This window comes from Mycotypha africana (assembly GCF_025528875.1).
Source record: "Mycotypha africana strain NRRL 2978 chromosome Unknown BDF20scaffold_6, whole genome shotgun sequence".
Classification (NCBI taxonomy): Eukaryota; Fungi; Mucoromycota; class Mucoromycetes; order Mucorales; family Mycotyphaceae; genus Mycotypha; species Mycotypha africana.
The window spans coordinates 1403512-1427629 of record NW_026515730.1 but is presented as its reverse complement, the minus strand read 5'-3'; the positions used below and the strand labels follow the sequence as shown (position 1 = coordinate 1427629).

Below are 24118 nucleotides of genomic sequence, written 5' to 3'. Positions count from 1 at the left end.
AACGTGGCACGGTAATTATCGATGTATTTATTGTTGTAACGCGTGACCTCTCAATATCTGCAAGCAACAAAACTAGGGCACATGTTTCTAATAGCTAGTAGAGTTCCTTTGAGAATTGAAAGACAAGCTTTTCGTTTGTTAAAAAAAATAAAAAAGAAACCATTAAGTCAACAAGAAAGATCAGTTAATTAATTCATATTTGATACGGAAATATGAATGTCCAATTGTTATTTTTGGCCGGTCATTTAAAGACGTTGTCTTTATATCATTAAATAGCGAAAAGTTTAAAGTTTTCATCTAATGGAACAAGTAGAGCAGGTTTCAAATGTCAAATTCTCATTTGAGAGAAGCAAATCATTGCTGATACTCTAAACTCAATGTTGTTACTCTTTCATCATTCGACAGGCTCACTGTTTGTGCTGCAACAGTTGATTTTCATCTCTACACAGAGCAGCAATTTGAGCAGTTATATAACTACATAGATAGTTGATCGCGATCTTCATCACAGTAACGAGTACATGCATTCATGAATCATGCAAGGTTCGTTATGAGAACCCCTTTTGTTTGGGATGTCATGTTGATATTACAACTGCAAGTAGGATTTCATCACAGTTATTTGCCGTATCTATTGATGTATGCAGGTCTCCTCTTCCGTGTAAACAGCAGGACTGCTCAAAGTAGCATTACTGCCCATTTTTGAATCAATTGTCGTATAAAGGAATGCTTGTTCAGACTATTATTATACGTTTTATAAAAAAAAAAGTCTGTCCAATCGTTGGAGAAGGCGCATTTAGTTTTAATTGTGCTTTTAAAGGATGGGGAGAAAAAAACAAGACATAAAGCTACCCGGGCCGCAAATAATTTATCCGGAATTTTTGAAAAATGGCAATCCGTCCATTTTCGCGGCGCTTGGTCAACAATAGACACAGTGAGCTTGGGGGGAAGTTGAGCGAATTCCCAATTACAAAGAAAGGAGGGCCAAACATCCATATTGCTCCCCCTCTTTCATCATATAAACAATGGTTGCATCCAAGTCTGGTATCGCTGTTGGTCTCAACAAGGGCCATATCACCACCCGTCGTGAGCTCAAGGCTAAGCCTTCCAACAAGATTGGTGTATGTATCTATTGTAGAAAGTGATTGAATGATAGAACTGGATCGATGGATGATAAAAGACTGCATAGACAACGAATGGGGAATATTTGAATTGGAACGAAAATGCAACCATGCTCAAAATTCAGTACGGCTTCAGTTATATAACACACATTCGTACACCTTTGATATAGAGTTGCAACCAACAGACCGTCATGACATGTAGAATCCCTTTGCCGACCTGTCGTCCATTGATTCAGCTCTGTCATGTCAGCATGTAGGATTTACAGTTTAATAATGTGTCTATTCTTATGTATAGGCTGCCTCCAAGCGTACTACCTTTGTCAAGAGCGTTATCCGTGAAGTCTCCGGTTATGCTCCTTATGAACGTCGTCTTATGGAATTGATCAAAAACTCCAAGGATAAGCGTGCCAGAAAGCTCTGTAAGAAGAAGGTGAGTTTTCTAAAAGATACCTTCTTTTATTTCGTCAGGTTTTGTACAATCAGCTAATCATCCTCTCGTTCTTGTCTTACTTAGCTTGGTTCTTTCCTCCGTGCCAAGAAGAAGATTGAAGAACTCCAAGGTGTCATCGCTGCCTCTCGTCGTCATTAAGTTGATAGCAATGTACCAAAAATAAAAGCTATGTTTAGCGTATAAGCTACGCATGTATATTGCAAATAGAGTCATGTGGAATTTCTTTCAGTACTGTGATTATTCGATTCACTTGACTTTGCGCCTTGAGTTATTGATTCGAAGGGGGTAGAAGTAGGGGGTTCACAACGGCCTATTCGAAATCTAGGCACTTTTCCTATTGCTATTCTGTGTTCGACAAAGTCTAAAGAAAAATGACTGTTAAAAGTTAAAATCGCTCGTTGGGAGGCAAGAGAAGAATCTAGTACTATTTTCACTTGGTTCAGTAGTAGTGCTTTTTGTTTGTGAGTTCGTTTTGCGTTGGTAGATAGCATTGTCGACTCTGATTATGCGTCGTTCACAACAGCAAGCCAACGAAAGGTTTCATGCAGGCTCAAGGAGTTTGCTAAGTTTAAGTCACAACCACCGTCACTATTTTTGAAGATCGGGATTCCTCTAGTATAGACCATCGCTATGCTGGCAAAGGGAAACACAATTTCCCCATTTAATTCTACAGGAACAAGTTCTTTTAAAACAGTAATTCTTTTTTATTTTTAATTTTTTTCTTCATTTGATTTTCTCTGTCACCCTTCTTCTGTATCATTTATTTAATAAACGTTAGTCAGAAAAGAATCTATGAACAGTACTCTTGAGGTAAAACGAAAGAACTAGGAATTTTTCTAGATGGTATTTATTGAACGGATGATTGAACATGAACATTAAAATCTTTATATTTTCTTTTGCTCTTCATTAGAGTTTAAAAGCAGATCTGCGAAAAGTGAGAGTCAAAGAGATCACAGAGTGCATCAGAGCAGTCAATCAAGAGGGAAATTTTTATGGGAAAATACCTACAACTGGCAGAAAAGATGATCTTATCGAACGGTTCGTCACTTTTATTTATGCTCTGCTGGCAAATAACAGGAGGGCTGCAGTAGCCGATATCGTCCGCATAGTCAACGACCAGCTACCCAAAAAGTAAGCAACAGTTTGCCCTCCCAGAACAGTATGTCATTATTGCCTGTATTTAGACATTGTTCTTTTTCATCGTTATAGAATTAATTGGCGGTTTGAAAATAATACTGTGATCGTTAGTTCACCTGCTAGCGTAAAAGTAACTGCAGAGAAACCACCTGTGAAAATAAATCAACTATCATTCCAAGAAAGCCCTTTCATCAAACCCCTAGAGAGACTGACAACCATCAAAATATGCCCAAGTAAATGCATTGCCAGTATACCCTTCAATGAATATGAACGATGTTTCTTACGCAGGTATGCTCTTTTTTTTTCGGCTTTAGTTTCTAGCAATACTCGACAAAGCAAACTGTTCACTTTTTCGTTGACTGATGAAAATCGAGAACTACTGTTATCCAACGATTCAACATCCTATCAGCTACGGTTTTACTGCTCCAAATACACAGGCAATACATCCAATCTTTTAATCGAGTTCCCGCCTATCTGCGAAGTGAGAGTGAACGATTGTGTTATCGCTGGTTCGGTAGGTTTGAGAACTGTGCAAGAAAAAAAAAAAAAAAAAAAAAAAAAAAAGCCTTCTATGCATGTTCAGATCGAGATTTTAATACGTAGATATCAATTCACTTTGTAGTCGTTACGTTGTCTTAAAGGAAAACCAGGCACTGTCCATCCTCCAGACATTTCAGTGATGGTAAAAAAGAAGGAACAGAATAATGTTGAATTGATATATATCAATAACGAATCAGCTTATGTTGCAAGTGTTTACATTGTACAAAAAACCTCTGTCAACGAGTTGATAAAGCAGATGAAGGAAGAACGAGTGATATCAAAAGATACCGTCCTTGAAAAATGTAAATAGCATCCGCTTTTTTTTTTATTCATCCCAATGCCCTCTTTGTGAGATTAATGCTTGATTTATAGTAAAACAGACACAGCAAGATTCAGAGATCATCATGGAGTCAGAGACTTTATCGATGAAAGACCCAGTAAGTAGGATAGAGGGGAAAGTACGTGTGTCTATAAAGAAAGTTATTGAACTCTCGCTCGTCAACTATGTTAGCTTGCCTTCACTCGTATTGTCACGCCTATTCGATCAAAAGCCTGCCATCATCTGCAGTGCTTCGACGCTTCTGTTTATTTGACGATGAATGAACAAACACCAACATGGACTTGCCCCGTATGCTATCGAGCCATAGAGAAATTTCAAGATTTATTTGTGGATGAATATTTTGAAGAAATATTAAAAAACGCGCCTAAACATATCGACAGTGTTCTTGTAGAGCCGGACGGACAAATTACTATTGTGGATGACAACCCAGATTTGGCTGGCGAAACGTCTGAGACGGAGGAGGAAGGAAACGAGCCTAGTCATATAGAAAGTAAAGCAAAAGCGCCAGTGACTATTCTACTGGACGATGACGATAATGATGAAGGCGAAGCACACCCGAGTACAAGCGCCAACGTAACAGCAGCGACAACGCTTCCTAGCAACAACGTTGCTGTTCATCAACCCTATATGAACAATACAGTTGTAATCAAAGCATCATCGGATGACGATGCTATTATCACCACCCATCATATACCCTCAGTTTCTTCTGTACAGCCAAACACGAATAGCCACTCGGCAAATACACAGCATATTTCTGGAGTCATTACCGGAAAGAAACGGACGAGAAGAGAGGTCATTGATTTGACATTAGACAGTGAAGAAGAAAAGGAGGAGGAGGAGGAGGAGGAAGAGGAGGATCAACAGCAACGAAAAGCACCAAGGTATACTTCATTCATAAACAAAGCAGTTGGATGTTTATTCATTGTTTCTATTACGTTTATTCATATAGGAATCATTTACAAATAGAGGGCAGATATGAAAGCTCGGATGAAGATTTGATACTACCCCATCATGGTTCTATATTCAATCATGGAGCAAACCATGACCATGGCTCACCGAGCATATACAATCACGGAGCCAACAATGGCAATGGCTCATCGAGCATGTATCTGAATCATGATAATGGCTCAACGATCCTATTCAATCACGATGCAAACAACGACAATGGCTCAACAAGTAGTAGTGTGAAGTTTTCGATGAATAGCAGTAGTAGTATTTCTCCGCCAGTAAGCTCCACTGCCTCTCCACCAACGAGCGGTTATAGCACGTTTTAAACGAGGCAAAGCTTAAAATGGCATACACTTTTCATCTTTATATTTATGTATATATATTATTAATCGTTTTTTCTTTTGTATACACATCCTTTCATTTGCAAACACCGGTATACTTAATTACAAAAGTTTTCTTTTACTTTAATCCATCCATTATTGCTCGCATTTAAAATAAAAATGTAAATATCTCTTTCTTTTCTTTTTCTTTTTTTATTCAGATGCACGTAAAAGCTTCTGCACTTCAGCTCTTCTTTCATCCAACAAAGCTTCTAATTCACGTTTTTTGGCACGAACGTCGTCCACGATACGATTCAATCTACGTACAGCATCACGTGCTACTTCAATATCCTTTTCTTGCTTACGCACTTTGTCCTCGAGATCGCTTTGATCGGTTAATTGACGAAGTTTATAATCGTAAAGAGCTTGGAATTGATCACGCAAAGGTCGAGAGGCGAACGATTCATAGTTTTCGCTTTCTTTGGCTTCTTTCGCCTTACGTTCGGCCTCCTTGACGCGCTCTTTTAGTTCTTCCAATTCCCGTCGAAGCATCTCTTCTTCGTCGTACTTTTGTCCACCTCGGGTACCTTTACTGCCCAAGGAGGTGCTGGCAGCTCCTAAACGATTCACATAACTATCGGCTAATTTTGCGCTGTTGGACATGGACTGATTCGTTCCTTTTCTCGCACCTGTACCCGCTCCAGGGCGTTGTCCGAAATCTGCAGCGTATTCGCCGGCAAATGCAGCATGAAGATCAGGAGGGAGTTCTTTTGGTATACGAACGCCACGGGTACGTTGATTCAAGACGTGATAAAACATTAAACATTGGTCCTGCGTGAGTGCGTTTGTATGATTCACGTCTATTAAAGTCCTACAGAGGAAAGGAAAAAAAAAAAAATGAGGGGAGGGAAGGACGAGGAAACGTGCATTCAAGCAACATTTCTCTTACCATGCATTGGTTAAATCTGTTCTTAAAAGTCCCAAGGTATCATAAAAGTCTTGCATCGCGCTGACTATTCAAAGAAATAGGATTAAGTTGGTCTCTGGAGAAGAAAAGAAAGGAAGCTAGTACTCTCCAACTTACATTTGACTTTGCCAGAATCATTAGCATATTTGGCGTAAATATTTTGATAGGAAGTCATTTCATCTGGCGTCATATCCCAACTAAATTCAGGCTCAGGTTGTGGTGGTTGCTGTTGGCCATAAAATCCTGTGGACTGAGGTTGTTGGTAACCTGTAGGCTGTGGCTGTTGATATCCTGTGGGTTGTGGTTGCTGGTAACCCATAGGTTGTGATGGTTGATACCCTGTGGGTTGTGGTGGTTGATATCCTGTAGGTTGTGCTTGTTGATAGCTTGGAGATGGAGCATACCCCGTGGGTTGAGCCTGTTGATAACCCGTAGGCTGTGCTTGTTGATATCCAGTATAGCCAGTAGGTTGAGGCATTTGATAGCCTGGATAAGCTATTTGCTGTGGTTGTTGTTGTTGTTGTTGTTGTTGTTGTTGTTGCTGTTGGGGCAGTAAATGTGCTTTATTGGGTGGAATCAATGTGTAAGGGAGAGAAACAGGCGTATCCATACCGTTAATACAGTTAAAGGTCAAGTGCATAGCAATACAAAACTCTTCGAAATCAAGGTTGCCATCTTTATCAATATCTGAGAGGTCCCTTTACACATCCAAATGCATCGTATTGCCCTTTTTGTATTAGCATACCAAGCACGAGAAAAATACTCCTACCAACATTAGAATAACTTACCATATACGTTCCAAACGGTTAGGTGGTAAATTAGACTTTAGCAAAACATCGCGGGCGACCGCACCTATAAATAACTGTCAACGCCCATTTTATCTACCCAGTCGATGAGTGTGTTGTTCCCGTCTACCTGTCATGTAGCCGTTTATTGGCCCTTTGGCTTGGAAAATTTCAGCATACTTGGCTTTTTCAGCCTGTGTAATGGCACTCATAATAGATGATGGTATAGTTGCTGTTGTTGTTGTTGCTAATGAACCGAGCAAGATGAAGTTACGTTTTAGGAAACAGTAGTGCTTTTGGGGGGAAATTAGAAATCTAGTCTTTCAAGGAAACAGCAGTAGGGCGGAATTTTTATCATCACCGTCACGGATTTTGAAATTGTAACATTATGTAACGCATGAACCTGAAAGCGTATCATACATAGTACATTCTCTTTTGACGACTGGTAAACAATGACCCGTTCGCCTTTGTGGAATAATAAGGGATGGTAGATTTAAATGACATTGATATCTGTACTCTCAGGACCTTTTTTTTTTTTTAGCAAACTGTATGCATGGATGCTTGATCATTTCCAGCTGTATTTGTATTATTCATCAGTGTGTTCAAAACTTGTACTTTTCTCTTTGGATTGGAGTAAAGTGTTTAATGTACAGGTCACTTCTTTGGGTCCACCCATGCCATGGTGTTGATAGGTTTAGGTATCAATGTCACACTGTCTTGTATTGATAAATAAAATATTGCAGACGCCATGTGCCTCTTTTTTTTTACTACAGAAAGGCTTTGAAGTGTGAGTGCAGCGGTCATCAGAGAAAAAATCAATGATGATTCGACTGAATTAGTTTGAGTTTACCAAACCTAATACCTTAATAGCAAGTACATTTTCCACTACTGTCAACCCGCACAACAGAAATTAGATGATGGTAAACGGGTTTGCAATGGATAGCTTTATTCGGGAGAGTCAAACGCTCATCAGCTGCTCGAAAAGTAAAGAATGTTGAAAAAGTCCGACAGTGTTTGCTGTAGGGAAACAACAGGGCATTTTGAACCTGATGGCCTTGTTTTCTGTAACCGTCTTGAAAGCGTTAGAGCCTTGATTGCTGTATTTTCTACAGAAAGTGTGTAATTCACTTCCCCTCCTTTTTTGTTCTCTGCAGAATAGGCGGGATAAGAAAATGAAATAGCGGCCTCCCTTAAATAGAAAGTGGTACGCTTTTGACATTTTCCTTTCTTCTTTAATGAAATCCAGGTTTTCGGATTGTTGGTGGGTTCTTTTGTTCATTGGTGGTCACGTGGGTTACATCAACACATGTGTGTGTGTGTGTATGTGTATGTGTATGTGTATGTGTGTGTGTGTGTGTGCGTAAATGAGTTGGAAGAGAAAAACCTCAATTGATGCACAAGAAAGCTCGTTTAGACAGGTTAGTTTTTAATTCCTCTTTGAAAAAGTCTGAGATGGATGATGTTCTCTAGATTTATTCTGGTTTGTTTTTACCCCGCGTCCTGTCTGTTGATAAATATGAAAATGAGTCACTTTTATCTAGATCTCTCCGTCACAATGTGGGTGTATATCTCTGGTTCAGTAGATTGCCTACAGATATACAGCAATTTCCAGTGTTGAACGAATAGACGATCAATAATGAAGAATCATCCAAATAGAGCCCTTCATATTCAATTCATAGAGTTATCTTACGCAAAAAGCATAAAAATACAATGTATGTCGCTTTATGACAAGCCACTATGTATTACCCCTTTTTTTTCTTCCTTTTTTAATGCGCAAAATGTTAATGATACACGCGCACAAGCCACAAAGATTTTTATGAGATACGGTTACAAAAAATCGAATCCTTTTTATTTACTTTCTTTTTTTCCTGTTCAGCTTTATACCAGCTCTTTCATTTTCACTGTCAAGCATTAGACGATGAGCCAGCAACCATCCTCACCTTCAGTAGAGCACCATCCTAATGATGTTTCAGGCCACGATGAAGGCAGTAGTATCAACGCCGAAGAGGTACCTGCCTTCTTGAATATGACCGAACAACAATCGCGATTACTTGTGGCTCTTTACAATGAAACTGATCCCGAATTCGCCAAACAAATGCCTACTGCCTTACCGATTGCAGCACAACAACTCCAAGCCGAGTACGAAAAACGTAATAGTGTTGGCAAAAAGGTAATAAAACAATATAAAAGAACACATGCATTTGTTGATAGGGGAATTTTCTAACTTGCCACTTTTTTTTTACCTTTTGCTCTCTTAGTTAGAAAGAGCGAATTTGAAATGGATCGATGAATACAAGTTATTCGACTCTGTTCAACATGAAGCCATTGAACGATTATCAAAAGCACCTACTGAAAATATCAATATCGATAAAGCAGCTGAAGATTTGGATCTGTCAGCAGAGGGATCGATTCATGATTTGGTTTTGGGTAGTCTATTGTATGGTGGTATCCGTCGTACCAGTGATCAAGAAGAACAGCGCAATGATCCTGCTTCCATGAGTCCAGTGGCCAGTCCTAATTTTGAAGGTGCCAAGGGTTTGCTCGAACGTGCTTTTGAAAAGGGATATACGATGGCTGCCGTACAAATTGGATCGATTTATATGCAAGAAGAGAAATTAGCGGGCGGTAAAAACATGAAAGATGGAGCCGATCCAAAGCCTTTGTCTTTTTCATGGTACAAAAAAGCAGCCGATGTGGGCAATCCTGTAAAGTAGATCGTAGTAGAAAACCAAGTGACAATCGCATACATGCATCGCTCATGGACTTGTTTTCATATAGATGGCATGTCATAAATTAGGTTTCTTTTATGAAAATGGCATTGGCTGTGAAAAAGATATTGAAAAAGCAGTAGCGTCTTATGAGAAAGGATTTGAACAAGGTGAGTTAAAAAAAAAAAAAAAGGAACAGAAAAAAAGAGAAAACACTAGAAGACTACCAAAAAAAGATACAAGCACCGAAAAGAGTGTCAATGGAACAAAAAAGAAAAAAACTCTAACATGTTATCTCCCGGTATCTACAAAACAATGACATAAATAGGTTACCCCGATTCAGCGCATAATTTAGGCTTAATCTATCAGGGCTTTACTCAAGAAACTACCAAATTTAGAGACATTAAAAAAGCGATCGAATATTTCGAACGAGCTAAACAATGGGGTTTCTCGGCATCTTGTAACGCACGTAAGTCATAGCTGAGGGGGAGGGGGGATAGTTTAGCTAGGATGATGGATGACTAACAAAAACTTGGCCATGTTTGATTAGTCGGCAGAATGTATTTACTGATGTCCAAAAATAACGAATTGGCCAATGAAGCAGGAAATCCTGGTAGTGAACCTGAAGACTATGTTGTGACAGGTATTGAACTCATGGAAGACGCTGCTAATAATGGTGACGCAGACGCCATGTTGATGTTGGGTCTTATTTATGGGTCCAAGGATTATGGCTTGTATGACATGGATAAGGCGCAAAATTACATGGAACTAAGTCTTGTGCGAGGTTCGCTTGAAGCCTATCCTTATTTAGTGCGTATCTTGAGAGCCAAGATGGCCGCAAGAGTAGCTCTTGAAAAAGAAAATTTGGAAAACTTTGAAAAGCTGAGTCCAGCAGATCAAGAAAAACTCATTCGACAGTTGGCGAAAGAAGGAGATGCCAGCAATAATGTTTATCGTACATGTGGCAATATCACTTGTGATAAAAAGGAAGAAAGACCAGGTAGTTTCAAGCGTTGTGGTAGATGTCAGAAAGTATGTTACTGTAGCCGTGAATGCCAAAAAGAGCATTGGAAATCAGGGCACAAGTTACTTTGTAAGCATGACGAACAACAGCCATAATCCCCCCACATTTGTAATATATAAATGCATTGTAATAAATACACTACGACTACCATTCTCATTATACACTTTAATCATGATTCTTCTTTTTTTTAAAAAAAAAAAAAAAAAATACTACACACTGTTTTATGATACAAAAAACCAGGAAAAAAAAAAAAAAAGGAAAGTGTCCAATGCCAAGAGGAGAGAGAGAGATAAATATGCTAGGTGACCGGTTGAGTACTCAATGGAATAGAATGAAGTTGGTTTAAACTGTTAGATGCTATCGTCATTATCGTTGTTGCTGAGGCTACTCATACTATCATCTGCATCTTGCACTGCTTCATCATCAGCAAAACTACTATTGCTGCTGCTGCTGCTGCTGCTGCTATTATTCTGTTGTGGTACGGGTCTTAATTTACCGCGCATAGGATAAGGATGGCTTTCATAAACAGCAGGATACGGTTGTGTTGGGAGGTACGTTGGAGAGGGTGATGGCGGTGTTATCGTGTGATGCCTCTGTAAACCCTGCTTCAGTCTTATTGCTCTTGTCCATTCATTCAACACTTCTTGTTTAAAAGAAGCAATACGTTCTTTCTTGACGGTGGTAGAACCTTCTTCTAGTCTTTGTAAAACGATCAACAGTATATGACACAAGTGATTAAATTTTTTGAACGAATCATCCCAATCATGCTGGGTCGGGTTGTTGCTTAATGATAAATCAGTACTATTTATATTAGTATGGCTGATGCTACTACTACTACTACTACTACTACTACTACTAGGACTACTAGGACTATTAGGACTACTTTGATGACTACTACTACTGCTACTACTGCCGTTGCTACTGTTACTTAGATTTTCCAATTCATTCAATATCGATTTTGCTTTATATAGACAGCGAGTAAATTCTATAAAATTTCGATCACTCGTAGATAATGTGGTTGTGAAAGAGTAAGTTGATTTAGTGCCACCAACGCCACCAGCTGCAGCATTCATCGTCCTCGTTGCTGTCGTTGTATTATGATGTGGATGGGGTTGATGACGGTTGGAAGAAGCTGACATGATTACATGTAATGTCATTCTATTATTATGTTTATAAAGATAACAACTACTATGATTTTTATCCTAGATCAGGATAAAGAGAAAAAGAAAACGTCATATTTTGGTTGTTTTTTTTTTATTTTATTATTAAAAGTGGAAAGATTTCATTGTTTGGAAAACCATGAAAAAAGAGAGGGAAGGGAGATTTGCGGAAAATTTATAAAATAGAACACTGAAAAAGAACTCGAAAGAACATTTTTGCTGTATTCTTTATGCTTCCCACAATAAAAAAAATTAGGAATTTTACAAATTTGGACAACTGCATTATTTTTTCGTAATGAGCGAAAGAATGCAATAGAACAAAAGAAACTTTTTTTTTTTTTTTTTTTTTTTTTTTTACATCATTTCAAGACTAAAATAAGGAAAAACATTTATTTTGTGTTTCTTAAAACCAACAACTATGGCTGTTGCTGGGCGGCGGCGGCGGCTGCTGCTTGCCCTGAATTTTCGTTCATTTTGGCTTGTACTTTTAAATTGACATCGATATATTTCGCCACACAACGATCAATACAAAGAGCTTCACCTTGACTTAGTTCTGCTTGGGTATAATTTTTGGATATGCATTTGGTATAACAAGAATCAACAATACTTTTTGCCCATGGAAAGAAAAAGTGTGGTTATGAATAAAAGTCACCCCTATCCAGACGTGTATTTATATGTACCGGTTAAATAGATCGGTCACCATTTCTAATTCCTGTTCTGCCATTGCCAAGTTTTGTGGATTGACCGTCTGTGATTGTGCTGCATTATTTACTCCAAAGAATGACATGCTTAATGGTTGGTTACTGGTGAGATTCTAGAGAATAAAAAAAAGTAAAAAAAACGCAATTTTTTGTTTTATTTTGCAGGGTATGATTTACTTTAATTACGGTCACGTAGCATGGTTATTGTACCTTTTTTTTTTTTTTTTTTCTGAAATAGCAAAAAATGAAGATTCATAAACGCTTTGTTAAGGGATAGTTCATGATCCAATGCTTCCAATTTCTTTTCAAATACCACACTCCAATGATGAGGACCTGGATCGTCAAGATCGGCATTGTCATCCATTTCTTTGACTTGATGCGGATTACCTTGTTCATCATGGTTCGATGAAAGTCGTTGTTTGTGACATATCTCTAGTAATCGGTAGATATCATCACGAAATAAAAGTCCCAAACGGCCACCCCAAGCACCTAGAGGCAATGAAATGTAGTTTTTCGTAACAACATGTTCGGTCAGTGATGATGAGGAAGTGGAGGCGGATGAGGCTGAACAAGATGTGAGTGGCGTTGGTGGCGGTTCTTCTTCTTTTTCGTCTATTTTGGCATTGTCTATCAACAAGTCTTGTAAATGACGTGCTAATCGAGGGTCTAAATCTTTCTTTTCCATCATGTGAATGACTAAGTTTTTTTTATGTGTGTGGAGTAAACAATAGTCAGTTTATTTTTTTGTTTGTTTTCTTTCCTTTTTTATCCCTGCCCTCATCACAGGATTTTCATGCAAACCTTCGTTATTCATGGATTGAGTCATAGCAGGTACAATAGACGCACGATGATGATATATCCTCATGTCCAACTCTAGAATTTCGATATAACCGCCTATTTTACATAATCGTTGACATTCGCTCACTAATTGTTGATAGTCTGCAAACGTGTAATCCAATAAAAGACCAGCACGAATCTCGATAAAGTCAAACAGTTCTTTCGTAGGGAATTTGCTTTGTAGAAAACGAATCATCGACTGATGACTGGGGAGAATAGGTATAAATTGAAAGTTTCGTGGTGATAAAGTGCTCGCAGCATTGATAGTCGTCGTAGTAGTACTATTCGTACTGCTACTACTATTACTCTTTGTAGTATTCGTCGGAGTCACCGTGGTGGTGGTGGAGGTGGAGGAGGTAGTGGTAGTCGTGGTAGTGGCGTTCGTAGAATGTGTGGTAGGAGGAGGAAATGTCGTTGCAATGTTGTCTGTAGGGTAAGACGCTAACGTTGGAGGATAAGGCTGATGGTGATGACTGCTACAGATGCCTAGATGACCTGTCGTTGTGATCCATTGCTTATCGTAATCTACGCCAATGACGGTCCATTTGGGATATTGAAAAGCAAGATCAATGCCCCATTGTATATCCCCTCCGCAGCTATCGATCGTAGGATAAAGATAGCGTTAGATGCGAGAGAAGAGCGATAGGTCTCTTTATTCTCTTACCCTAACTGTAAAATATGTTTTTCTTCTTTCGGGCTTAATGTCACTTTTTCAGGAACAGAAAAGAACCTACATCCCCATGGGTAATAGCATTTGTTTTTTGGTTTTTTTTTTCAAAAGTGAGTGCACAAGAGAAAAGATAGGCATCCTTATCAACCCTTTCTTTCTTTCTTTCTTACCCGTCGATAGCAAGTTTAACAAGTTCATGTTTCATAATCCAACGTTCTTCTTCTTCTTGCACATAAGGAGGCTGTATTTCTTGTTGTTCGGCTCTATTGTAGCAGATGCTACCACTGCAACTGCCACTGACGGTCGGTTGCAGCAGAGAAGAAGTGGGTGCAGGTGCAGGTGCAGATGCAGGTGTAGGTGCTTGTGATAGTAGCGTAGGCAGAGCTACATCGTCTCTCAATGGCGTAAAATGTGGGGAGTATTCCAAGGATGGCATCATGACGGAGCTGGGTCGTGAGGTAGCCAAAGGTGGTGTCGCTGTATGCGAAGAAGATAAATAAGAACTTACAGAATGCCTTTTGGCTGCTCCTGTAACTGCTCCTGCTCCTAGCATGCCTCCCGTTTCTCCTACTGTGAGTAATTCATGATGATGATGATGATGATGATAATGATGATAATAATGTTGGGTAGGATGAGGAGCGTGGCGGCGTTTTTTAAGGAATAATGTCTTGGGAGCCAAGAGCCGTAGGTGATGACGAGTGTCATTCATTAAGAGCTTGCTATTGTGAGGATGGCTGGCGATCATGGACGAGGCGGCTGAAGAGGGAGGCGGGCAATAACCGCAAGCGTTCTGGTGGCTGTTGTTGCTGCTACTGCAGTTGCAACAACCACAACAACCACAACAACAACAGGTGCAACCACAACACGTATGACAACTGGTGATGCTGTTGGTTGTGGAAGCCATGGTTTGTTCAGATCCTCTTCTTCGTTCACTTATAGAATTGCTACTGTCACTATGCCTATTCATCAAGAGCTTTTTCTTCCATCTTTTACTCTGCTGCTGAATACTCTTCTTTGTGGCTGCAATGGCTGCGGCTTTGGTTGAAGATGTATTTGTAGCAGTGTCTATCGTGGTGATGGATGCATTGCAGCTACTATTACTCCTTGCTCTGAAAATAGCGATATGCGGATTTGCTGGATGTTGCTTTTGTTGCTGCTGCTGCTGTTGTTGTTGCTGCTGCTGCTGCTGCTCTTGATGTTGCTGTTGTTGTTGTTGTAATTGTTGCTCTAATGCGATGACGGTTGTCTTTGTTGTTGGTTTTTTTGTCGTTTTATTGCTGTGATTCGAACTGTCTTTTTTCCACGGTAAATTTGATTTCGTAGAAGCAGTGGTGGCAGAGAGCAACGATAAGCATTGCGAAACCCAAGACGGCTTTAATTCCTTACTGCTGTTGTGATAGTTACTACTACTATTACTACTACTATTATCATTTTTAGGAAATCTTATGATAGGTATTATTCTTGATGTAGACAGTGATGTGGTTGTTGCTGACTCTTTACTTTCGACTAATTTCGTGGCTGCCGTGCTCATGTCTCCTTTTACTCTTGCCTCTATCGCCTTCAAGACGTAAGACCTTATAAGGGGATCAAAAAATAAAAAGTAAGAGAAAGAGAGAAAGAGGAAAAAGAGGTTCGTCATTGTTTCATGAACCTTTTTTTTTTCATCTTGTACAGCTTTGTGCAACTTTGTGCATGTTGAAATTCATGCATTCCTTTCTTTTGGTAATATGGATTCTATTTGGGCAGTCATGAGATAAAAAAGAGAGGAAGGGGGACGGGGCCGAGAAACGGGGGGAGCAAAAAGTAGCTTGGGTTGATATCATTTTATGCTGTCATCAGTGATCCCGTGGGTTAATCGCGGAAAACGGACGGAACCATTTCTTAGATTCACTGAGAGCCCAGCCAGTTCTATTCAATTGTCTTTTTTTATTATTAAAAAAAAGAGAGTGTGTGTTTATGAAATGTATAGGGTACAAAAAAGAGGTTTGATTTTAGATGATGATAAATAGCAAAATGTACAGTAAAATAAAAACAGTTATGATACAAAACGCGAGAGGGAATAAATAAATGGATGTTGGTTTTTGAAAGGAGATGAGGAGGCCGTCTCTCATTCTGCAGCTACAGCAGCTCCCGCAGTGGTGGAACTACTACCATGAGCTGCAGTGGTGGCAACAAATTTCTCCAATACGCGCAAAAACCCCTCCTTACCATTTTGTGCATTTTGTTGGAATCGCTTTATAGAAAAATCCTCAATGTAATTCTCCCATTTCGACAGGAAGCCTCCTACTCTCACGCTTGCTTGTGACGTGAATTGTGTCTTTCCAGCATGCTCTGGTGATACAGTATAAGTAATCTCTTCATTGCACTTCAGTAAGTTACATAATGAAAGGTTTTGGCTCGTCATTTTGAATGTTTTGGCCTTGGGATCAATGGTCGAGACTTCTCGTACATATTGTGTCTCTTCTGCTCCTACAAGCTATCCATGTTCATAGTACCGGTTAGAGGAGGAGTGAAAAGAGATAAAAACCAATGCCATTTTCCTACTTTACCTTTAATAGGATCTTTGGTGCATTTTGTTTCACTGTAATAAGCCTTTCTGTAATGAGGACGCCAGTCTTTGGATCCACCCTTCTATTCAATACATCGACATGCACGACATGAGGACATAGATCGTTTGGGTATTTTTGCCACTGCGCTGCGGACACCAAATTCCATTCATAATCAAACGTATGCACAGTCTTTACAAACTTCATTACTTATAGGTCAACGGAGAAAGGTAAGGTAAGGTAGGTAGGTAGGTGTAGGAAAGGAACAAGGGTTCGTGTCTATGTGGGGTGAAGGGGGGCAGGGATAAAAAAAAAGAAAAAAAATTGGAAAGTTTTGGAAATGCCCTCTCTTTCAACGTATCTACGGATTTCTTTTATATGAAAAAAAACTCAACCAATCGGAGAAAGAGAAAAGCGTTCACCCAGATTCTCGTTTTTTCTTGTTCCAACCGGGGGTCTGTGTTACATAAAATGCTTCTATTTGATAGGGTGAGTCCCGTGAGAGGGTAAGCAATCAACAGCACAGAGATACAATCTCGTTGAAAAGACGAATCATTTATTTTCAATTTAGTTCAAAAATAGCATTCTATCTGTTTTCATCCCCCTTGATTCCCCAAGCGCTATTTTTTAGGCCTTCTGGACTTTTTTGATGGATCTTTCATAATCCTCTTTGATACGTTGGTACAAGGCATCATTGAGCAATACTTCAACACCTGTAGCAGCCAAACCCTTGGCAGCCCGTAGGGTATCGTGATGCGCTTCCATGGTCTTGGCTGCCTTGGTGAATTCCACCGTATGGTTGGCTGCCGTGGTATGAATGCCGTACGTGGGATGAATGACAGGCATTTCATAGCTGACATTTCCCATGTCGGTCGAGCCACCACCCATACGTATTTGTTCTTCTTCGCTTGGAAACTCAATGCCAAAACGGCGCATGTGTTCAGCATACACATCCGCCATCGGTCGGTTTTGAATCACATCCTTGGTAACACCTATTTCTCGCCAAGTGTATTTGACTTGACATCCCGTGGCCAACGCGGCTGCTTCAAAGATGGCTTCCATCTTTTGGACCAGACGGTTGATTTGATCGGCACGTGTTGTTCGGATAAAAAAGAAAGCCGATGTATGTTCAGGAATGATGTTGGGCTTTTTTTGGTAGAAAGATAAGAAGAAGAAGAAGAAGAAGGGTTATGTGCCAGTGATCTCCTGTTGCTTATCTTGTCAATCAACTTACAGCTTGTCCTCCGTCAGTCACAATACCATGCACTCTGTCAGTAGGTAAAAGTTGTTGACGCATCATACTGATACCATTCCATACTTGGATGAGAGCATCCAAAGCATTGACACCTTCCCAAGGAGCAGCTATACAAAAAACCATAAAGTTAAAGAAACTTTTCTATGCCAACGGATGTTTTGTAAATTCTAGCATCTTACCTGCTGCATGGCTCGCTTTACCAAAGAATTCCACACGAACATCATGAACAGCAATAAAAGCAGCATATTGTTGGTCTGAAGAGCTAATGAGATTGCCATCATTAGTTTTTTGATAACTCATACACATACATAAAACAAAATTCAACTGTGAATCGCTTACGTAGGATGCAGCATGACGCAGACGTCAACATTGTCTTGAAATGCCTTTTTTCTGCACAATTCAATTTTACCAACAGATAATTCTATGGTTTTTTTTTTTTTTTTTTTTTGTAAGTGATTGCTATTTCAAATGATGGCGGGTCCATCTTTTGAGCAAATATCTCTTTTTTATCTCTTTACCTTCAGCAGGTGTGCCAAAAAGAACGACTTTACCAGACACATTGCCTGATTCCAAAGCTGCTTTTATGCCCATGACTGTGGCAACACCACTAATAGCAATTAAATTATGTCCACATCCTTGTCCCAATCTGTAGTGGTTTCGGTTAGTAACAAAAAAGGGCTATCGTTCACTTGCGCACTCCTACGGCTTGTTTTATCTATTCTATGAAAAAAATTACCCAGGTAGACCGTCATATTCTGAACAGACGCCAATTCTACGTCCATCACTCTTTTGGCCATGGCTGTATTCAGCCATGAAAGCCGTCTTCATACCATAGGCGTGTCGAGTCACTTTGAATCCTTTCTTCTCGAGATAATCCGTCAACACTTGATGAGCATGCACTTCTTTCATGCCCGTTTCCACATGTTCATGAAGCTATCAGGAATGCACATCAACGTTTTGTTTTCAAAAATCCAATACAAAAAAACAAATAGATGACTTACATCCAAACTGATAGCTCGAAGTTCCTCTTGAATAGAATCAATTTGTTTATGGATGATATCTTGAACATCTTTTGTACACATCAAGTCAAGTTTTCTCAAAGACTAACAGGAAACAAGGGTAAATAGATAAGCGCTTGCTATCCTATGAAAGGGGGGATGTGGATTGCTTTCTTTTTTACATCTACAACATCTTGATAACAAGGCAAGGATTCTTCAGGATGTGCCATGGCTGAATAAATAAACTTGTTACTGTCACTGATATCGTTATAGAAAGGATAAGGCTGATCTCTTGTAGTAGAACTCGAGCGAGAACAAGTAAAATATTTAGAAAAGAAGCCTGGCGCACAGCAGCTCAATGGACTCTTGTGCGTATTCTCGTCTTCTTGTGAAGCAGCAAGTTGAATAGGTGGTGACATAGAATAAATACGGTGAGAAAATGAGAGGAAAAAGAAAAAAAAAAAAAAAAAAAAAAAAAAAAAAGTTTTTCATGTCATTTGTACTAAAAATTGTGGGGGTGACAGCACCCAATAAAATGAGCGTGGAGTCAATCTAAAGAGCGCCATGAAAAGATGTATGTCTCTTGACTCAGTTTTTAGTAGCCACTATTCCACTCAAGAATGGGAATACAGTGGGCAAAATACGTATAGAACAACATAGTACGAATACGCTATTCAATTTCGCTACTTTGTTTGCTAAACAAACAACACTGCAGCACACAGACCTGTCTGTGTCCGGTATCTGTATCTAAAATGTGGGGTACAGTTGCATCTCGACTTTTTTTTAATTTTATTTATTTATTACATGACATGAAGGGTCTTGGCTTTTTTCGTTGGATGCGTTCTATCCACTTTGATACTCTCATTTTCTAAGCGAAGCTCTATATAGTCTGCTTCTTCTTCTTCTTCCTCTTTTTCTTCTTCTTCATCATCCACTCGATTTGCATCCATAACAAAATACTCATTCACGGATACAAAGGAATTGTCACCAAACAAGTACAGTTCTTCTTCCTTGGCGTATTCCCTTAAGGCTACCTTCATAGGATAATCCATTCGTAAATCCTAATAGAGTCAAAGCGGAAAATTGAGAGACTTTTTTTCTTTCCTGATGTATCTATCTTTCTTTTTTACCTCAAAATTTTTAATGTGCACAAAACATATCGGGCAATGCCATATCTTTTTATCCATATTGTGGCGTAAGAAAGAAGCTGCATCAAAACACGTCCGATGCCGACAATGCACACTCTTGATAGGATGTTGAATTCTCTGTTTCTGGCAGGATAACGGGTCGATGAAAGAGACCAATTCGCCTTCATCTTCGTCATCATAATCTTCTTCGCTGGTGGTACTAAGGCTGTTCATCATACTCCCATTCAATTTATCAACGTCGTCATGGTGGCTACTACCATGACTATGACTGTGGTTCTGACTACTACTATCACTGTTGCTCGGAAACAAGGCATTTGAATTACTTGTGCAGGTCATGAATAATGTTTCAGCGCGCCTCAGCTTTTCGGACAAGAACGTCATGTCTCTTTCCTCTAGCTTGGCCGAATCATCGATTTCTTTGAGTGCTGCTGATGGCTGAGGGTCATCATATTGCTTCAACAAGTGCAAAATGATCTTTTGCGTGTCCAGAGGGTGCTGACTTTTCCTTAGTGCTTTGGCCATGCATTCTGTCGTTGTTTGAAGATACAATTGACAAATAAACTACAAGTAATACCTTTTAATACCCTCATGACCTGATCGATGAGCCCCTGGAGCCAAGCCTACTTACCTCTTGTATGGGTTTCCTTGCTACAGCTGATATGGAAACATGATTGATATTCTGTTCTTCATGGTCCATCAACTCTACCATCAACGTCAGAAATGGACTTTTATCTTTCTGTGTCTTCATGGTGGATAAACAATAAAGTAGGCTTTGCGTAATATCCACATGCATGAATCCTTCTTGTACCATTTTCTGATGAAAAGCAGATAAAAGAAAAAAGAAAAAAAGATGAATGATCCAACATCAAGGACGTTCAGGAAAAAAAAGAAGGGCAACCCAAACCTCATCTTTCTCTGTCCAAATTTCTTTGGATTGTAATTTGAGCGATTTGCAATGTGGTTTCACTAATGTTCTTGTTGAATTCCAAAAGCATAAATGGTATTCCATGAGGTGAGCATGTCCCGAAAAAGTATCCATAGGATTCGCGGATCGAACTCTGTCGATTGATTTCCGTAAAGAGGATACTGAGAGATAAATAACTTTAAAAGTACTTGATAATGAGGAGGAGGAGGAGGAGGAGGATGTCATGCAGCCGTTGTCATTGCTATTCAGGATGCTGCTGCTGTTATTGTGGATAGGATGAGGCGGGAAGGGTATAGTGAGAGGGCCGCAATCGTCTTGAGGTTTATGCTGTTTTTGCTGATCCGTTGTACTACTATGACTACTACTCATATCGTCTACATCAACACGAATAATCTCGTCTAATCGATCGAAAATCTCTGTGGTGGGGACAAAATCATAGGCTAAAGGCTGATGACTACTAGAGTTATCCTCCATCGTAGTAGCCTCTCGTTCTCGACTTTTTTTTTTAAAAAAAAAAAATGGGGAAAATGTAGAGGAAAGGTTGTTAGGCATTTCCATTAACATAACAGAGTAGACTCTAATTACCATTCTCTGTAATCTGTAAAAGCCAAATTCTTGGCTCTACAGGCTGGGTATCCGGGATAAATAATGGCTAATAAATACTCTGCTAACTGATGTGTTTGTACTGATTCAATAGGATAATGTTCTTTGTCGCCACAGTGAATAAGATCATGTTTCAGTAAATAATCATACAAACATTCCAATTTTCGTTTTCGTAATCGGAATAAGCTTGTTGGAAGCTAATGAAATGGGTAATACTTTATATATCAGCTTAAGGAAGATGGCATACAGAAAAAAAAAAAAAATCTCCTACAAGTCCTTGATCTGTCAGCGTCTTTGACGTTGATTTCTTTCCGACAATCAATTTACTCAGTTCTTGTTGTTGCTCATAAGTAAGAATATTCGGTTTTTGCCGCAGCCGTCGTTTCTTGTAATACATGGTAGCATTCATCATTTTCCTTTACTATGCGTATTTTCTTTAAGAAAGTAAGTGTGTTTATGGACAAATATGATTCCAAAAAAAAAAAAAAAAAAAAAGTTAAAAAAGGGAATTCTATGGCTTTTTTTTTACCACTCTTTTTAATGAATCAGAAAAAGAAATACATATTAAAACAATAGGTATAAGTTTTAAGCAGAATTTTTGAAATGTTTCAAAAAAAAAAAAAAAAAAAAAAAAAAAAAATGCAAACTTTTTTTTTTTTGGATCTCATCACGGATAAGAGTTATCAGATGTAATTTATTGTATATGTATGCCCTTATCACGGCCTATCTTTTTGATCATGAACATCCATGTCGTTTCTTGGGAATCGGCGGTAAAGCTCCCCTCCGGAACAAAGCTTAGAAACGGTACAATTATGATAAAGTGAAAAAGACTTTTTTTTTTTTTTTTCGACGACCGCAAGACTTTACCCTTTGATTATTTAATTTCTCATTTGTGGCTCTGAAGCGAACAGCATCTCTGTTTCAAGGAGCAGGTAATCACTTTAAAAAGCTTTAAAGAGCTTCCGTTTGATTTCAGGATTATAATTTTAGCGATAGTGCTATTTTTAAAGACACATACAACGAAAAGAAGAGTGCTTGAATACCGCGAGACGTTATGAATAGTTCTCTTATTGACAAGTTGAGCTAGTTCGCTGTGAAAAAAAAAAATAAAATGAATGCCGATCCATCACTTGCCCCACGCTGAATCTGTTTCCTTGCATGAAAGCTGAGTCACATTCAGATCTGCTTTTCTTTTTTCTTTTTTTTTTTTTATCTGCCCCTTGATTCTGTTTTTATTCAAAAACCCTTTTTGCAGCTCGTTCCTTTGACATTTAAAAGAAGAGATTCTATCTATCCACCTGGTGAAAAATGAGAATATATACAAAAACCGGGGACAAAGGTTGGATCATCCATATCGACTTGTCAAAAGTGAATTGTACACATAACCTTGCTTTCTACTAGGGACATCCAGTCTTTATAACGGACAACGAAAAGATAAAGATGATGATGTTTTTGAAGCGCTAGGTAAAGACCAGGGAAACAGATTTTTTCTACAGGATAGATAGGAGCTAACCCTGCGGATATGTCAGGTACCACGGACGAGTTGACATCGACTCTTGGGTAACGTATATCCTGTAAGATGAACCTTTTTTTTTTTTCTCAAAGCTGAGTTAACAAAAACATATATGTCTAGGTTGGCTATCGAGTTTTTAGAAGAGGAAGCGACGTGGGGACAGGAATTGGTAGAAAAGTTGACAAGAGTGAGTAGCCTTTAGGCCATCTCAAGACGTGTGTTCCAGAAATAACCGTTCTATTACCGTGTGTTTAGGTTCAGTGTCTCTTACAAGACATGGGTTCTAATATTGCTACGCCTCGTGATAGTTCCAACGACATCAAATTAGCAAAGACACAATTTGATCCTGAAGGAGTCAACGTAGCTACTCTGGAGGAATGGATCGATCATTACGATGAACAACTACCCAAACTGACGAAATTCATATTACCAGTAAGTTATTGTTTGACCTGTTTTAAGTGAACGAAGGATGTATTTTGTTTATTTATCAAATATAAAGTCGGGCGGAAAGGCAAGCGCATCTTTGCATATGGCTCGTTCTATTTGCCGTCGTGCTGAAAGACGAGTTCATCCATTGATCCGTGAAGAACAATGTGACTCTTCTGTTGGCGTCTATTTGAATAGGTAAGAGAGAGAGAGAGGGTATCTATTTATGTGTGTGTAGTGGTTTATATATATACATATATGACTTGTTTATCATTCCACTCGTCTATCAAAAAAGAAAATGGTTGCAAAAAAGACTCACTTTATTTTTTATTGGTCTCTATGCGGTTACGCGCATGTGCGATACTCAGATTGAGCGATTTTATCTTTATAGCGGCGAGATGGGCGGCGCAATGTCAAGGAAAACCAGAGAAAATCTATCAGAAAGTATGAATTGAGTTGAGGCATTTTTCAGAACGCCTCTGTTTTCAAAAATAAAATAGATGCTTTTCTTTTTTATACTTTGCATCCCATCCCCAGCTTGATCTCATTCATAAAAAAAAAAAAAAAGCTTTTGTGATCGGGCCCCATTGCACTCGTTCGCTATTGATTACATACATATACGCACACGCACGCACATTTTATCTAGATGTCAAGAAAAAGTACAAAAAAATTAGCCATGTGGACCGTTCGACTTTTCAACTCTTTTTTCAAGTTGCTTTCAAAGCTGGAAGAACCGCGGCTTTTTTCTCATGAGCCGCACGTTTATTATTGTGGTCCACAACCAAAAGAAGAAAAAGCAGAGATACTTTTTGGAAGCAAACTACCTCTTTCTTCTGTTAAAGAACAGCGTCTATTGCGTGATGTGGTGACCCTCGCACTTTGCAGACTACTCTTCAAATGGGTCTTTTTGAAAATGGACTACTTGCTTTAGTGCAGATGCCTCTCATCAGCTCTCTTTAATAAAAAATGAAGGGCTAAGAGTGCAAGTTTATGTGGGTTGT

At 39.0% G+C, this 24118-nt stretch overlaps 11 protein-coding genes across 11 annotated transcripts; 4 read left to right on the top strand and 7 right to left on the bottom strand.

The window, feature by feature from the left end:
* The first annotated feature begins 1010 nt into the window (after window positions 1-1010).
* Window positions 1011-1754, top strand: BDF20DRAFT_875317 (50S ribosomal protein L36e). Its single transcript, XM_053081315.1, has 3 exons — window positions 1011-1115; window positions 1411-1545; window positions 1630-1754. Exons 1-3 carry the CDS (start codon window positions 1020-1022, stop codon window positions 1702-1704), a joined length of 306 nt encoding a protein of 101 aa, XP_052935801.1. The 5' UTR covers window positions 1011-1019; the 3' UTR covers window positions 1705-1754.
* Window positions 1755-2232: 478 nt separating this feature from the next.
* Window positions 2233-4857, top strand: BDF20DRAFT_1001482 (PINIT domain-containing protein; the record flags this gene model as incomplete). Its single annotated transcript, XM_053074612.1, has 8 exons — window positions 2233-2376; window positions 2477-2697; window positions 2776-2936; window positions 3018-3217; window positions 3326-3545; window positions 3616-3680; window positions 3755-4464; window positions 4533-4857. Exons 1-8 carry the CDS (start codon window positions 2359-2361, stop codon window positions 4855-4857), a joined length of 1920 nt encoding a protein of 639 aa, XP_052935800.1. The 5' UTR covers window positions 2233-2358.
* BDF20DRAFT_572545 (cytoskeletal-regulatory complex EF hand-domain-containing protein) lies at window positions 4807-6989 on the bottom strand. The gene is made up of 5 exons (XM_053075776.1): window positions 6734-6989; window positions 6607-6670; window positions 5936-6516; window positions 5801-5864; window positions 4807-5722 (listed from the first exon to the last, which is right to left on the bottom strand). The coding sequence occupies exons 1-5, from the start codon at window positions 6813-6815 to the stop codon at window positions 5065-5067; spliced, it is 1449 nt and encodes a 482-aa protein (XP_052935799.1). The 5' UTR covers window positions 6816-6989; the 3' UTR covers window positions 4807-5064.
* Window positions 6990-8472: 1483 nt separating this feature from the next.
* BDF20DRAFT_875305 (uncharacterized protein) lies at window positions 8473-10539 on the top strand. Its single transcript, XM_053081314.1, has 5 exons — window positions 8473-8773; window positions 8862-9308; window positions 9382-9481; window positions 9640-9780; window positions 9862-10539. Exons 1-5 carry the CDS (start codon window positions 8522-8524, stop codon window positions 10428-10430), a joined length of 1509 nt encoding a protein of 502 aa, XP_052935798.1. The 5' UTR covers window positions 8473-8521; the 3' UTR covers window positions 10431-10539.
* Window positions 10540-10544: 5 nt separating this feature from the next.
* Window positions 10545-11643, bottom strand: BDF20DRAFT_988452 (uncharacterized protein). The gene is made up of 2 exons (XM_053085277.1): window positions 11264-11643; window positions 10545-11029 (listed from the first exon to the last, which is right to left on the bottom strand). The coding sequence occupies exons 1-2, from the start codon at window positions 11490-11492 to the stop codon at window positions 10686-10688; spliced, it is 573 nt and encodes a 190-aa protein (XP_052935797.1). The 5' UTR covers window positions 11493-11643; the 3' UTR covers window positions 10545-10685.
* A 184-nt stretch (window positions 11644-11827) lies between these two features.
* Window positions 11828-12425, bottom strand: BDF20DRAFT_875299 (Tim10/DDP family zinc finger-domain-containing protein). Its single transcript, XM_053081313.1, has 2 exons — window positions 12176-12425; window positions 11828-12101 (listed from the first exon to the last, which is right to left on the bottom strand). The coding sequence occupies exons 1-2, from the start codon at window positions 12280-12282 to the stop codon at window positions 11912-11914; spliced, it is 297 nt and encodes a 98-aa protein (XP_052935796.1). The 5' UTR covers window positions 12283-12425; the 3' UTR covers window positions 11828-11911.
* Window positions 12426-13662: 1237 nt separating this feature from the next.
* BDF20DRAFT_572384 (uncharacterized protein) lies at window positions 13663-15489 on the bottom strand. Its single transcript, XM_053075775.1, has one exon. The coding sequence runs from the start codon at window positions 15340-15342 to the stop codon at window positions 13870-13872; it is 1473 nt and encodes a 490-aa protein (XP_052935795.1). The 5' UTR covers window positions 15343-15489; the 3' UTR covers window positions 13663-13869.
* Window positions 15490-15810: 321 nt separating this feature from the next.
* On the bottom strand, window positions 15811-16456 carry BDF20DRAFT_821198 (PRELI-like family-domain-containing protein; the record flags this gene model as incomplete). The annotated part of the gene is made up of 2 exons (XM_053077600.1): window positions 15811-16179; window positions 16253-16456. The coding sequence occupies 2 exons, from the start codon at window positions 16454-16456 to the stop codon at window positions 15811-15813; spliced, it is 573 nt and encodes a 190-aa protein (XP_052935794.1).
* A 285-nt stretch (window positions 16457-16741) lies between these two features.
* BDF20DRAFT_875284 (uncharacterized protein) lies at window positions 16742-18935 on the bottom strand. Its single transcript, XM_053081312.1, has 8 exons — window positions 18685-18935; window positions 18506-18607; window positions 18241-18437; window positions 18023-18150; window positions 17844-17925; window positions 17684-17766; window positions 17484-17611; window positions 16742-17395 (listed from the first exon to the last, which is right to left on the bottom strand). Exons 1-8 carry the CDS (start codon window positions 18919-18921, stop codon window positions 16877-16879), a joined length of 1476 nt encoding a protein of 491 aa, XP_052935793.1. The 5' UTR covers window positions 18922-18935; the 3' UTR covers window positions 16742-16876.
* A 321-nt stretch (window positions 18936-19256) lies between these two features.
* BDF20DRAFT_875278 (uncharacterized protein) lies at window positions 19257-21663 on the bottom strand. Its single transcript, XM_053081311.1, has 6 exons — window positions 21450-21663; window positions 21161-21375; window positions 20555-21071; window positions 20279-20464; window positions 19633-20211; window positions 19257-19563 (listed from the first exon to the last, which is right to left on the bottom strand). The coding sequence occupies exons 1-6, from the start codon at window positions 21588-21590 to the stop codon at window positions 19303-19305; spliced, it is 1899 nt and encodes a 632-aa protein (XP_052935792.1). The 5' UTR covers window positions 21591-21663; the 3' UTR covers window positions 19257-19302.
* Window positions 21664-22486: 823 nt separating this feature from the next.
* Window positions 22487-23567, top strand: BDF20DRAFT_820474 (Adenosylcobalamin biosynthesis, ATP:cob(I)alamin adenosyltransferase-like protein; the record flags this gene model as incomplete). The annotated part of the gene is made up of 7 exons (XM_053077543.1): window positions 22487-22517; window positions 22580-22642; window positions 22708-22738; window positions 22812-22878; window positions 22947-23123; window positions 23191-23315; window positions 23486-23567. 7 exons carry the CDS (start codon window positions 22487-22489, stop codon window positions 23565-23567), a joined length of 576 nt encoding a protein of 191 aa, XP_052935791.1.
* Window positions 23568-24118: the final 551 nt, after the last annotated feature.

Coding starts and splice junctions, on each gene's coding strand:
- BDF20DRAFT_875317 (XM_053081315.1), top strand. CDS start 1,020: ATGGTTGCATCCAAGTCTGGTATCGCTGTTGGTCTCAACAAGGGCCAT. Junction 1,116..1,410: donor AGCCTTCCAACAAGATTGGT/GTATGTATCTAT, acceptor TCTTATGTATAG/GCTGCCTCCAAGCGTACTAC. Junction 1,546..1,629: donor GAAAGCTCTGTAAGAAGAAG/GTGAGTTTTCTA, acceptor TGTCTTACTTAG/CTTGGTTCTTTCCTCCGTGC.
- BDF20DRAFT_572545 (XM_053075776.1), bottom strand. CDS start 6,815: ATGAGTGCCATTACACAGGCTGAAAAAGCCAAGTATGCTGAAATTTTC. Junction 6,517..6,606: donor AACCGTTTGGAACGTATATG/GTAAGTTATTCT, acceptor GGATGTGTAAAG/GGACCTCTCAGATATTGATA. Junction 5,723..5,800: donor ACAGATTTAACCAATGCATG/GTAAGAGAAATG, acceptor TTTCCTCTGTAG/GACTTTAATAGACGTGAATC.
- BDF20DRAFT_875305 (XM_053081314.1), top strand. CDS start 8,522: ATGAGCCAGCAACCATCCTCACCTTCAGTAGAGCACCATCCTAATGAT. Junction 8,774..8,861: donor GTAATAGTGTTGGCAAAAAG/GTAATAAAACAA, acceptor TTGCTCTCTTAG/TTAGAAAGAGCGAATTTGAA. Junction 9,781..9,861: donor CTCGGCATCTTGTAACGCAC/GTAAGTCATAGC, acceptor ATGTTTGATTAG/TCGGCAGAATGTATTTACTG.
- BDF20DRAFT_988452 (XM_053085277.1), bottom strand. CDS start 11,492: ATGACATTACATGTAATCATGTCAGCTTCTTCCAACCGTCATCAACCC. Junction 11,030..11,263: donor GAATGAATTGGAAAATCTAA/GTAACAGTAGCA, acceptor TACAAAGACTAG/AAGAAGGTTCTACCACCGTC.
- BDF20DRAFT_875299 (XM_053081313.1), bottom strand. CDS start 12,282: ATGTCATTCTTTGGAGTAAATAATGCAGCACAATCACAGACGGTCAAT. Junction 12,102..12,175: donor GTGACCGATCTATTTAACCG/GTACATATAAAT, acceptor ATGGGCAAAAAG/TATTGTTGATTCTTGTTATA.
- BDF20DRAFT_572384 (XM_053075775.1), bottom strand. CDS start 15,342: ATGACGAACCTCTTTTTCCTCTTTCTCTCTTTCTCTTACTTTTTATTT.
- BDF20DRAFT_875284 (XM_053081312.1), bottom strand. CDS start 18,921: ATGTCACCACCTATTCAACTTGCTGCTTCACAAGAAGACGAGAATACG. Junction 18,608..18,684: donor GTTATCAAGATGTTGTAGAT/GTAAAAAAGAAA, acceptor GTTTCCTGTTAG/TCTTTGAGAAAACTTGACTT. Junction 18,438..18,505: donor TTCGAGCTATCAGTTTGGAT/GTAAGTCATCTA, acceptor CATTCCTGATAG/CTTCATGAACATGTGGAAAC.
- BDF20DRAFT_875278 (XM_053081311.1), bottom strand. CDS start 21,590: ATGATGAATGCTACCATGTATTACAAGAAACGACGGCTGCGGCAAAAA. Junction 20,465..20,554: donor TTTGGACAGAGAAAGATGAG/GTTTGGGTTGCC, acceptor GCTTTTCATCAG/AAAATGGTACAAGAAGGATT. Junction 20,212..20,278: donor CAAGGAAACCCATACAAGAG/GTAAGTAGGCTT, acceptor TATTACTTGTAG/TTTATTTGTCAATTGTATCT.